This window comes from Cicer arietinum, chromosome 1 (genome assembly GCF_000331145.2).
Source record: "Cicer arietinum cultivar CDC Frontier isolate Library 1 chromosome 1, Cicar.CDCFrontier_v2.0, whole genome shotgun sequence".
NCBI classification, from domain to species: domain Eukaryota; kingdom Viridiplantae; phylum Streptophyta; class Magnoliopsida; order Fabales; family Fabaceae; genus Cicer; species Cicer arietinum.
In genome coordinates this window covers 7,469,255-7,483,068 of record NC_021160.2, presented here as the reverse complement: position 1 = coordinate 7,483,068, position 13,814 = coordinate 7,469,255, and the positions used below count along the sequence as shown (strand labels likewise).

General features: G+C 29.8%; 1 protein-coding gene across 2 annotated transcripts; it reads right to left on the bottom strand.

Moving 5' to 3' along the window:
* Nucleotides 1-907: 907 nt before the first annotated feature.
* Nucleotides 908-6,971, bottom strand: LOC101498774 (WPP domain-associated protein). Of its 2 annotated transcripts, XM_012714487.3 has the most exons (7): nt 6,643-6,971; nt 5,907-6,377; nt 4,033-5,792; nt 2,928-3,054; nt 2,352-2,453; nt 1,780-1,859; nt 908-1,242 (listed from the first exon to the last, which is right to left on the bottom strand). In XM_012714487.3, exons 2-6 carry the CDS (start codon nt 6,312-6,314, stop codon nt 1,797-1,799), a joined length of 2,460 nt encoding a protein of 819 aa, XP_012569941.1. In that variant the 5' UTR covers nt 6,315-6,377; nt 6,643-6,971; the 3' UTR covers nt 908-1,242; nt 1,780-1,796. The 2 variants fall into 2 exon arrangements, with proteins under 2 accessions (XP_012569941.1, XP_004486461.1); XM_004486404.4 differs by having other exon boundaries at nt 4,033-6,377; nt 6,643-6,970.
* Nucleotides 6,972-13,814: the final 6,843 nt, after the last annotated feature.

Here is a 13,814-nt window from a genome sequence, read left to right as displayed (position 1 = left end):
GTTGTTGTTATTATTATTATTATTATTATTATTATTATTATTATTATTATTATTATTATTATTATTATTATTATTATTATTATTGTTATTATTATTATTATTATTTTTTTTTGAGCATTTTTATGTTATCATATATCCTATGTTATGTACTTATATCATGAAAGAAAACAAATTAGTAACCAGGCTGGAAGTTGTCGTTAACCTGTAGTTCGATTGGTTCAATGTACAAATGCTCATTTTCAGTTTTTAAATTCCTTCATATAATGAATGATTGCATTTCTGGCTCTTATTACCAGATGATGGTTTTTTTAATTGTGGAGACGGGTTTTTCTTTTTGTATTTTTTAAAGAGAATATTGAATTATTTTTACAATTATAAAGTAAGTGCTCTTATTTTCACATTAGAAAAAGTCAAAACCTATGGTCAAAAGCCAACAATTTGAGAATTGACACGGTTTGGCTGTTCATGGTATTGACATTGTGCTAGTTAGGTCATCAACATGCCGGTGGCAATGTGGAGTCCATTATTATTATTATTATTATTATTATTATTAATTTAATTTAAGGCACAATAGGAAATAAGGGTTTAATTTAAGCATAAATACTAATTGAACTAAGTCGGGTTCAACTTATAAAGTTGTGGGTGTGAACTAGACGAGTTTATCTAATTTCAATAATTAATCACTCTAGCAAGATATTGATTGATTAATCAACCACACATCCTGGCATGGAACACAACTTACTCTCAATTTTATTGTGGTGCATCAATCACTTTGCATAATATTTATATCCAGATTTTCATAAACATTTTTCATTCAAGAAGCACATGTGTAATATGCACATTACAGAACACAATTATGGTAACATTTTAAATACAAACCCAGTGAGTGCAAAAGAATATCATACACTTAAAGACAAAATCAGAAAACTATTGATAAGCCATTTAAAAAACTCAATCCACAAAAATAACATATACAGATGCTATTGGTAGTATAAAAAACAAACTGCATTACAAAGAGAGAAAGCAAATTTGGTGTATACTAGAGCTAAACAAACAGGGCATGTCTCCTAGTAAGTATATTCGTGTATGACAAAAAGAAAGGTGCATTAGCAACTGCATAAGCTCTTGATTCTTTTCTTTTGCTGTTTTCCTCAAAATTGATGTTTTAGGTAAACAATATTATCAGCAGCAACACATTACCAGCTGCATGTAACTCATGTGAATAGCTGTACAACTTGTCACCTGTGTCCATTACAATACACATACCACGTTTCAGTAGGATAAGGCAATTTAACATACAACAACAAAGACTAAAAAGAATAAACACTTTAATTAAGAACTAATAGCATAAGTTATGGACATGTCATAAATTGTTTCCATAAGCAGTCTCACAAATGCTTCTACTAATAGATAAGCTCCAATAAGTCAATCTAAACAGACCTTAAATAACATAACTTATGCAATAAGATTGCCACTGTTGTGCAGAAATAGACTAGAAAAGAGACCCCAAAAAGGATATCCTAGTAATGTAAAGCTGCTGCCATGACATGGTTATGAGAACCCAAAAGAAACATGAAAAAGACAAATGAAACCACCAGAATTCTTAATATCTTTGTGTAGATAAGATGTAAATAATGAACGGATTTAAACCATGATAGAGCTCCCTAAGGTTGATCAAGTGTGAGATCACATACATGATTTTCTTATCAATACTTAGGTTTTACGAATCCTGAGCATGGAATGGTATAAACTGCACCAAAAGGGTGTCTGCCAATTTACCTAGCAAGAACATACGGTTAAATATGTTTTCTTGAGTCTCCACTCAGTTCTCTTCTTACAAGCTCCAGAACCTCGATAATCTGCAAAATCAATGGCTAATTATCGAAACAATTTTTTATTGACTCGTAGAGATAAAGCAGTTCACAATATATGATTCATGAAAATAAAATCATCTCTTAACCTTCATGAAAGACGACTAATTATTTATTTACAAATAAAAAACTGTGTTTTGCTCCGCCACATGTCATCACCTCCTTAATTTAATTAACGCGTAACAGACACTCATGATACACATAATTGTAATCCAATTCCATTTTCCATTCCCAATATCCATCTATTTTTAGAAACAACTAAAGTTCATATTGAATATGTGCACGTTGTGGGTCTTTTTGGCTTGTGAAGACATTTTCTATTTCTACTAATAATCACAAAAATGTTAAATTGTATAATATTAAACAGCAATAATAATAAAAATAGACTCTTTATGGGAATATCACAACTTTTGGCACTATACACATCTCAATTATGTACAAACATTAAAAAAAATATGAAGAAAGGGAAAGATTTCTCACCCCAGGATAATGCTGCAATATGGGTGAATAATGGTCAAGTGCAACGTATATCTTTCCGAGGAGTCTAAGAAGAGTATCTACCTCATCCCCTAAAAGATCAACCTGAAACTCCAGATAAGTCGAACATAAATAGGGTCAATAACTAGACTTTATTATTGGGTGAATAATGGTCAAGTGCAACATATATCTTTCCGATGAGTCATGGTGGTTAAAAGTTTCCGCCGCCGCAATCTGCCACAGCTGATATTTGATAACACTGGTTGGGTGCTAAACCATGTATCATGGTTCACCAAAATTTAACAGCATATACCTGATATGCTGATACAGAGGTCATTGACTCGAATCTTTTTTTTTTTCTTCCACAAACAATTTTTGTGGAACTATGGTGTATCCTCACAATTTGACCCATTTGAACCAACCATGAGATTAAATCTCTGGCCATTGAGCACAAGGGTTGTGCAGCCTCTTCACGAGATTGAGAATTATATAATGTATACTTCCAATAGCATAGCAAATGCAGAAAAAAAAAATAATAAATAAATAAATAAAAATCATGTGATGTTTCTAGTTACGTACCTCTGCTTCAGCCTTTGCGAGATCAGAACATTTTGTTTCGAACCGTTGCTTGTACACCAATCCCGTGGTTTTAAGTGTACTGGCTTTGTTCTTGAGAAAACTGAATTCAGAATTCATGCTTTCAAGCCTGAAAATATGATTCTTATATGACTTGGTTCTGAGCATTATCATGACAAGAATTCGAAATTGAGTTTCAACTAAAAAAATCTGATTTAAGACTGTTTGCTCCATATAAGGATTTGAAATTGAAGTAAATTGGCTTCTCTCCACAAAAAATTTAGGCTGTTACTTAACAGTACCAAATTGAAGGTTGCTTACATTACAACTATTCATCATTTGTATAGTATACCTCAGCTGGCAGAACAATCTGAAGGCATTTGTCACAAGAATGGATAAATAAAATATGCAGCAAATGCTAATAGATTCATATTTGGTTTAAATATTGGAGAGGACAAAAGATTTAAAAAAAAAAAAAAAACACTCCTTCATTCCCCAAATTATCCCTCCAAAAAATAGAAGCATGTCACATTCTGAATAATCCAAAGGTGATGTAATCTGCACACCTTATGTGGTTGCTGGTTTAACTAAGCTTAAACGCTTTATTATTGATGGAAAATGATATAAAATGGCTTAAAAACAGAAAAGAAATCATAGAAACAGACAGCAGTTTATCATACTCATGAGACATTAAATTAGAAAAGAAGGATGTTAGACCTTTGGCTGTTCCTAAGGAGCGTGTTTCTAGGGATAAGCAGCTAAAAGTCTATGTTAGGAGAAAGGGGGAAATCCTATTAAAAAGAATTAATTGTAATTAGTTTTAAGTTGTAGTCAATATGTTAGTTAGGAGCCTTTTTAGGATGTAGGTTACTGTCAGTTAGTTTTAATAGGTTGTCCTCCTATTAAATAAAAGGAAGGGAATAGCCTTAGGGGACTTTTAACATTTTCGTAGTTGTTGACTGGAAATGTTTCCAGTGGAGGGAAGATAGTTCTTCCATGTGTAACTTTTTCTTTCTATCAATAAAATTCAGGGGCGAATAATCCCCTTTCTGGCCAAATTCTTTGGTCCAGAAACATAACAAAGGAACTTGGCCCAACTATTGCATACCTCAAACAATTTCTTGAAATATCTTCATTTACACTAGCTTCTACATCAGTAACCATTCTCAATAATCTATGGACAAGATTAATGGTTGATTCCATTTGTTTCCTTGTTTCCCTTTCTTTTGCCTCAATACATTTCAATGCATCTTGTTGCTTTTTTGTAACAGCACAATGTTCTCTTCTTTCTTCATCGATTTCTCTAAGCTCATTCATTCTTTGTTCAAGATTTTGATGTAATTTATGCATTTGCTCCTTGTATTGTTCAATTTCCTTTGCTGCTGCAACAAGGTTACCCTTAGTAACATCCAACTCTTTACTGTTCTCCACAATCCATTTATGTTGACGATCTGTCTTAGTTCTTAAACTGTCAAGCTGTTCCGAGGCAGATTCCATCTTACACTTTTCTTGTTCCAAAGCATCAGTTGCCGCTTGGATTATATTATCTTTTTCTTCCACTATTGATTTCAATTTAAGTATTTCACATTTAAGTTTATCATTCTCAGCAGCTTTGAATTTTAGTGCTTCATCCGCATCTACCAAAGCTTCTTTAAATATAATTTGATTAATATCCAGTAGCCCTTGCATCATAATTGACTCCATATTTGCTTCTTCTATTTCCAACCCATTGGAAGCTTGAGCACTGTCGATAGTTTCTTTCAATATTATATCGTATATTTCTTGCATGAAACCATACTTGAGATGCAAGTCTTCAGTAATGAATCTACATTCACTTGCCATATCTTCAAAGAGACATTTATATACATCATGAATAACTGAAACTTCAGCATGTGCATCCCCAATATCATCCTCAAGCTTTTGAACAGTTTGTAACAAATTTTCCTCAGTCAGTTGTTGCTGTGACAATTTCTCCGTAGCAACAGAAAGCTGAGAAGATAGACTCTTCAGTTCCGTCTTGTTATCGGTTAGTGTATCCTTCAGTTGATGATTCTCAGATTGCAAAAAATCCAAGCTATCATTTAAACTGCTGAGAGATTCAATGTTTTCACTGAATTGACGCAATTTCTCATTTCCATCAAGGATTTCGTTCAATTTTGAAACAACGTCGGGAATTTTTTTCTTCAGCAAATCAAAATCCTTGTCCTTTTTCAATGAAAAGGAAGAACCTCTTTCTTTCAAATTCAACAGTTCCCGCCTAAGACAAAAGTTTTCTTCAGTCTTCTCTTGCACTTGTGAATCATGGTTTCTTCTCATTTTAGTTATATATGTAATCAAATCATCTTTAGTCATGTCCTTTAGTGAGGCAGAATCCAAATTACTATCAGGCTTGGTAATCTTTGAATCCTCGTGCTTTCCGTTTTCTTCCAAAACTGAAGGCGATAAATGATCGGTTGAAAGCTTCAAGTGGAAATGGTCTGCCCTCTTATTATGACACCAATCCTCTGTATTCTCCAAGGATCCATGAGAAATAAGTGTTCCAGTTTCAAAAACAGATAGTGTTCTAAAAATTGAATCCAAATCCTGACGCAAACTTGAAATCTCTTTATATTGGTCAAAACTATTTCTACTTTCAGATTCACAAATGTCTCTTAGTTGGTGTTCAAACTCCTGCTGCAAACTCCAGACGCAATTGCGGATCACCATCCGCTCAATTTCCAACTGAAACTCCTGCTCCTCCTGCCACTCAGAAAGTGTTGCCTTTGATAACTGATCCATAATTTCTACCCTTCTGCAGAAAGAGTCTATAATATCTTTCAGACTTTCAAAAGCTTTATCGACGTAAATCCATCTCTCTGGCACATTCTCCTGCAAAATACCACTTAAACCCACCAAATCAGAACCCGAACTATATCTTCTGATGGAACTAGGTCCTCTAATTTTATTTATTTCTTTCTTGAGAAAATTTAACTGCTCGTGTACCTCAAATTTAAGACTATCCAAAGGCTTCACAATCCTATCTGGCTCAATAACACTATCTAAACAATGGCGTGTGGTGGCTTCACAAGGTTTATTACACCGCACTGAAGACCAAAGCATTTTAGTTTCATCCGAACCAACAAAAAAACTACTTAGCATTTTCTTCAACCCAACCAACTCCGATTCTTTCTGAGCAATTCTCTCAGCTGCCTGTTCCTCAACAGCATTAACCATACCCTTTATAACAGAATCATTCACCATCCTAGAGATGATCAACCGCTCATCTATGTCAAGGAAAAAAGACTCCATTTCCTCGAGTATATGATCCCCAAGACTCTCATCGTCCTCCTTAACCCCATTCTCACAAACCCTATCACCACCATTCATAACACCAAAACTCTCCTTCACCATTTCCACCTCCCTAGACAAGAATCAGAAGTTTTTAGCCATTCAAAACAATCCAAACCCAGCACACTGTCAAAGTAAAAAAAAAAAAAAACACATGAAAAATGGTTAAATTTAACAAACAGAACCGAAGCAAACAAAAAAGATGCACAATAAAAAAAAACACTACAACAGTTGTTTATGAATAATATCACATACATGATTCAAATTAAACAAAAGGTGTTTGACCCAAAATACTAAAAATACAAACTTTACTCGCATCATGGCATTTTCACTGATTTTTAACTTAGAAAACAATTCAATAAAAAAACAACAACAAAAAAAACTCTTTTACCTGTTTGTTGAACTAAAATTGATCACGGGAACAGAAATTCGAAGTAGAAAATCGAAAATCAAGCTTCGGTGTTAGTCAGGATTGAAGCTCCAATGCAGCTTGAAGCTTCAATGAATGAGGAATTCAAAACTCGAAAAACGGAATCAAGACCTAGAAATAAACGGTGAGAAGAAGGAAGAGAAGTTGGAGGAGTTTGAGGAATAATTGTGAAGCGGTGATGAGTGTGTGTTTTAGGGTTTTAGCAGTAAATGAGGATTAAATGAAAAAAGGGTAGTAAGATGCAAGCAACACAGATTTTTGGTTAGAGCGGGAGAGAGAGAAAGTAAAACAAAAAAAACATCCTCCTATAAAAACAAAAATATTTAAAATCATTGACTTTTAAATATTATATACCTTAAATTTATTTTAAAATAAATATCTAGTTTTTTTTTTTTTTTTTGAGGAAAATAAATGTATAAAGTTACTTAAACTTAAGCAAATGTAGTTTAAGAATTATACAACTATATTAATGGTGTAAACAAACTTTATAAAGTAATATAAAGTGGATAAATATAACTGTAAAATTTATTTACATATTATTAGTGTACATTTACTAAACTCAAATTGATATGGGAATTAATTTAAAAATATATTTAGTAAAACATATAATATAAGGATTGAAAATATAATTCAAAAAATAATCAAACTATTTTTCTAACGGATGAAGGTCTATATTAGGTTATTCACTAAAAATGATCACAAGAGTTTAACTGAAGTTATAGCACAAATATTTTTTTATTTATAAATTAGTAACTAGTGATTATAATTTATTACAATAAAAGTGAAAGTAAGAGTTGTCATGTACTCTACTTTGTTTGGATGTAGCTATTTATTAATGTTATGATTAATAATTTGTTCATCTTTATCTTAATGGAATCAGATTCCATCAATATATTATATTCTTAGAAAGAGAAAAAACGAAAGTGATAGTTGGCGAAGGAATTTTCTACAAAGAACATCTATTTCTCCATTATCGCCCTTTTCCCTGAATATATCTTTGATAAGTGGTTTAAATTGGATTAAAAGTTGTTTTAAAGGTTGATTTTAAATATATTTGTTAACTTTTTTATATATAAATATAAATTTAATAATATTTTTATTTTATTTTATGGATAAAATGATAATCTGATTGATATTAATAGACTCTTTCAGAAAGAGTCTAACAAAATTAAAATTTTTAATTTAAAATAACAAAAGCTAATAAGAGATAAACTAGCTAATAAACATTAAAACCATAATTTTTTTATTTATTGTTTTTTTTAAATGTCTCCACGAGATTAATAACGGATAATAATCTAAAAGTTCTAAAAACTAAATAGTTCAACTAAACAACAATAAATATAGGAAAATGGTAATAAATGCATACGTATTTGTTAAACAACGTAAAAAAGAAAGTAATATTTTAGAACTTGTGTATTCAATGTCTTGAAATGTTTAAAAGTATTTTTTTTTTCTTTTTTGGTTGCTTAACAAGTACCCTTAAAGCACTTGTTAGCATGATCAGAAAAATAAAAGTTCAATTAATATAAATTCTACAATTAAATTATATATCTAAATCATCTAATTGCATGTTCTATCAAGTATTGTTCAACGAAATGAATTTTGAATGATATTTCATTCAGTAAAGCTTTGTTTAAAAACGAAGCATTCGAGAGAATCTAAGTTTCAATCTTAGCTAAAACAATTTTTGATTAGACTATATTTATGTCTTCACCGAATTTATATTACTATGATATATTTCCCCTAAAAACCAGAGAGTTAAAAAAAAACAAAAATAAATAAGTTCATTTAATGAATTAGTTTTGAATTTTTTTCCTAAAGTAATATTGACGGTAAATATTTTCATACATATTAATATAAACATTAAATGCATTTTTAGTAAAACCAAAAGGGTATAAAGAATATTTAAGCAATAAATACATTTTGAATTGTGTAACTTTTTCTTATATTTGAGCATTTTCTTTTATTTTCATCAATCGAATCATTGTCTCAATCATAAAGATCATGAACTTGTACTTTTGAGAATTATAGTCAACTATGGTGTTAAAATTTTGATGACTAGACAATATATGACATGTTGTAGGTTGTAGCATCTCCAATGTATCTATTAATAGTCAATAATATTTTAAAAAAGATCAACTACCATTTTGGTATTTGACTCAATATGGTGTTGTCATTCCAGTCCTTAACTCAACAAAAAACCTAGATCGGTCTTTGACTCAACCAAACCTCAATTGCTTTAGTCGCTAACTGTAACACCATTTATTTTAATTAATTAATTTACAACCCTTAGTTTTGTTTATTCTTTTTTATTAGTTTAGTGTGACATAGTAAGATAATTATTCTTGGGATGTTAATTATTGGATGAAGTCTTTTTATATTAATTAATTAATTATTGAGATTTTTATTATTAACTAATTAAAACTCATAAGAAATATTTATATTAGAGTGAACAATGACCAAGTCAAATTTGATTAAGTCAAAATTGAATCATCCACACTACTACTCTTGATGACTATGTTTTATTTTTAATAGCATTTAGTTTATAGAACCGTGCGTTTTCTCCCTTGTATCCATTCAAACGTGTAACTAGCAAGAATAAATACATGAATGTCAATTAATTCCTAACGGTTGGTCATTGAATGATATTATTCCAAATGAATTATTTATTCATGTGTGCAATTAACCTTAGAGAATTATTCCTTCTCTCTGATCAACTTCATACCTCATTTATTAATCGCATACACCTCTCCTTTGTATGACACGATTAAACTTGCAATAGAGAAAAAGAAGTCCTAATAACCCACACGCCATTACCAACATTATATCTAGCTCAAATATTTTCTAAGTCACTCAAACAACCATCCCCACATTTCCTCGCATTCTGATCGAAGTTCTAAACTTTTGTTCCTTCATCTTTGTGAGATTTTTGAGGGCTAAATAGTGTCACCTGGAAGGAAAACACACAATGTAAGGGCTTTACCCCATGTAGAGTTATGCTAGATATTAAATTAGCGGTTCGTAAGATATTGATATGATGTCTGAATGTCTTAAAAGAAAAATCTTGATTTATTTTCGTCGTAAATAAATTAACTATAACGTTTTGATTGTTTCTTTTAAGTAATACATTTACCTTGATGGACTTAATTATAGAGTTCTACTTTTATACCCTATAAATATGTTTGTAGTGGAAATGTTTTAACGTCTTATGTGTTTTAGAGTACTTAATTATAAAGTTATAATCTTCATGATGATATCATTAGTAATATGTTTGTTATGATGTAATTGATTTTAAGTCTTGACTTTTTGAGTAATTTAAATTTAAAATTTGACTTTTATGAAAAGTATATGTTTCTCGAGGAAATTGATGAGAATTTTATATTTTTAATTTTGACAATGTGAGAAAATTGATTATTGAAATTCATTAATGTGTAGTTCATTTTTATAATGTGGAAAATTTTACAGTGAAAGGAATAAAATTTCTATTGTTATTGTATTCTTGGTGATATGAGTTTTAATTTTTATTAATAACAAGTAGCCAAATCAAATCTTATGGATTATTAAAATGAAAGTGGTGATTTTGAGATATTTGATCACGTGCATATTTGATGTGTTGAAGTTATTGAGTTATAACTATGTACATCCATGAGAATATACATTTGATGTCTTATGTGATTAAAAAAAATTAATCTGAAATATTTGTCTTTGTGGTTGCCTAAGTGTCTGATGATTTGTACATTTTGAGCATCATTATCATGGTCATGACATACCATATGCATCTTTGTGAACGCCTTAGTGACTGATTTAATTTTCCCTATTGGTATGAGTGATTTATGTGTGGACGCCTTAGTGGCTGACTATATCCGAATCATATATGTTTAGGAGCATGCATAACTTGCATATACTTTATTATCATTTTTATTTTGATCTAATTATTTGCTCTAATGTCAGTTGCTACTTGATTTATTTAGATACATTTTAGAACTTTTGATAGACCTTTGCGAATTATTAAAAAAAATCAATTTCTCTAAATCGTAGGATGAACTGACCCCTTACACCAACATTTAGGTACTAACGATCTCGAAGAGTTGCATGAATGACATTTGTTTGGCGCACACGTGTGGGAAGAGGGGTACTTTAACAAAAAAAAAATGTTTGTAGTGATAAGACCAATGTGATAAATTTTTTTAAGTTTATTTACTTTTCATCGTCAATTTTAAACAAAATGCGGAGGTGAACATTTTCTACACCCAATAATATGCATTCATATTTTACAACGCTTGAAACCACTTGAAATAACACAAAACACATTAATAATGTGAAAGAACACAAAACACTTCAATTAAAACACTTCATTTCACTTGAAAGAACATAAAAACATTAAATTAAAGTCATTAGTCAACTGATAAACCCTAAATACATTACGAACTACCCACATTAAAAAGTACCCAAACTACTACACTCAAATTATGGCTTATGAAACCAAATCATATGTAACATTTTGCTTGACAAATACACCAGTTACAAGTGTTCTAAACATCTCTAATTTAGAAGGCATAAAATCAAGTTTGATATTAACTTTAATTTAGAACACTCCATTTGATTTTGGTACCCCTCAATCTCTCTTCCTTGGTGGATCTCACCCTCTCTTATTTGATCTATTACATGTGTTGGAAGTATTTCATCAACTCATCAACCCATATAAAGTTTGAATTGAAGTGTTTGTGTTCTTTCATATTGTTAATGTGTTTTGTGCTATTTAAAGTGACTTTAAGTGTTGTAAAATTTGAAAGGACATTAGGGGTTGTATAATTATGAATATAAGCAATGATTCTAAAAAATAACACTTACTATTGTTATAGTTCCTAAAATAACTTATAGTCGAAGTGATTTCTATATGTTAAAATTTATTGGGTTTGATGAAGAGTAATGAAATGAGAGAAAATGTAACTAAAGGAAGAAAAAAGGAGATAAAATCTTTGGTTCTTGCTGATTTATCAAAACCACCTAGGATAGAGTCTGACACACCACTTAACCACGTATACATCACCACTTAACAACCTAATAGAGCTAACAAAATAGTTAAGCTTAATTGCAATTTTGGTCCCCCTATTTTAGCTAAATCATGAAAATAGTCACCCCATTTTATTTCACCCCAATTTCGGCCCCCAAATAGAATTTTGGTCCAAAACTTGATGAAATGTCATTTTTTTTAAGTCACACCACACCATTTGTGATCATAGATCTCATATACAATTGTTGCATTATAAGATCTTGATGCATGATGTGGCTTAAATAAGTGAAAAAAAATGACATTGCATCAAATTTTAGATTAAAATGAGATGACTAATTTTGTGATTCAACTAAAATAAGGAGACAAAAACTATAATTAAACCAAATAATTAAGATCATATACTAAAACGATGGACGATTGACTGAGTCAATAACTAATATGGATTTTTTTTTAGTCACACACCGAATTAACAGTGTCACGTTGAATCAAATATCAAAATGATAACTACCATTTTAAAAATCCAAATTCTTTTATCTTTTAAATTTTATTTGTAATTGATATTTAAAGATATAAAAAGTATCATAATATTAAATGATTATATGTTTTTTTTATTAACTAAATGATTTAATGTTGATTATGATTTTTAAAAAATATGATAATACTACTATAATTAATTCAAGGACGGTTGATTTGATATCTAATTATAAAACTATAGCTTATCCAGATATTCAAATTTAAAAAATCGCAAACACGCCCACAGTCCCCACTAGATAAGGAAATCAATTATTTTGTTCGGTAATCATGTCAGTCATCATCATGATCATGATCGGCATTCTCTCTTCTTCAAGCTGTTGACTTTTCTTTCTCTTTCCCAATTCCAACTTTGCAGAATCTGGATTACACTTTGGGAAATCTTAATAAATATAACAACGTTATTCACGAATTTTTAGTCTCTTCTTTATTTTATTTCTAAATTAGAGTATTTTTGTTTTTTTGGAAATTGAACTTATATATAGAGAATAAGTACCAGCACTTAGTATAATATTTCATAAAACATTTCAATTTTTTCAAATTTGTAATTATTTACGATTTTATGTTATTAATTCGATATTGTGAGTAGACTAAGGCCCAATCGAATTGATTTGGACCTTAACCCAATCCATTAAGCGTCAAACTTTACACGCCTCTGGATGCTGAATTCGTTCCAATCGATCATATTTGTTAATTGGTGTTATAACACACTCAAGTATCCTCACCATTCTATTGAAAGGAATGAACAATTAAGACACACAAGTGAAAGAATCAAAAGATGATTTATTGAATACTTCAGCATCTAATTATAATAGAGTTTAGTTCATTATATACTCAGTTTTACAACTGGAAGCCCAACTAACTTTTAAAAACTAACAAACCAAACTTACACACTAAGTCTTGTCCTTTTTTGTTTTAGAAACTTTAGAGTGTATTTTTCTTGATTTATATAATTTCTATTGATTTAAATTAATACAATTTTTTTAGTAATAAAACAATTCCATATTATAATAATCAGATGAAATTAATTGGTTCAATCAAATGAACCGAAAATTAACCAATTGTTGTATTCGTCAAATTTTATTGAATTGCATTGAAAGGATAGAATCGGTTCAACCAATTTTAATTTTTTTCACTTTATTCATTTATTTTTATTATTTAGCATTTTTATTTATATCTTCAATTCAATTTATAAAATATTGGCAGAAATAATGTAATATAAATTTGTAAGTAAAAATAATTATATTTTCTAAAATATTCTTCATACAAATTTGTTCATATCAAATAAAGAGTTTATTGTAATATAAAATAGTATAGATTAATTAAAATATATTTCATTAAAAATACCATTGAATAAATAAATTTATTGAGACATACTTATATTTTAAATTACCAAATTCAAAATCCATTTCAAATCTACCGACAACAAAAATTGAGATCATGAACTCAAAAAATAAACTCAACTTTTACACTTTAAAAAATTGAGACATTTTAGTTCTTACCTCAGTTTTAATTAAAAATTCAAATTTTACATGACTTACATTATTACCTATTGAATTGTCATTCAACGAGTAATATAAATGATTTT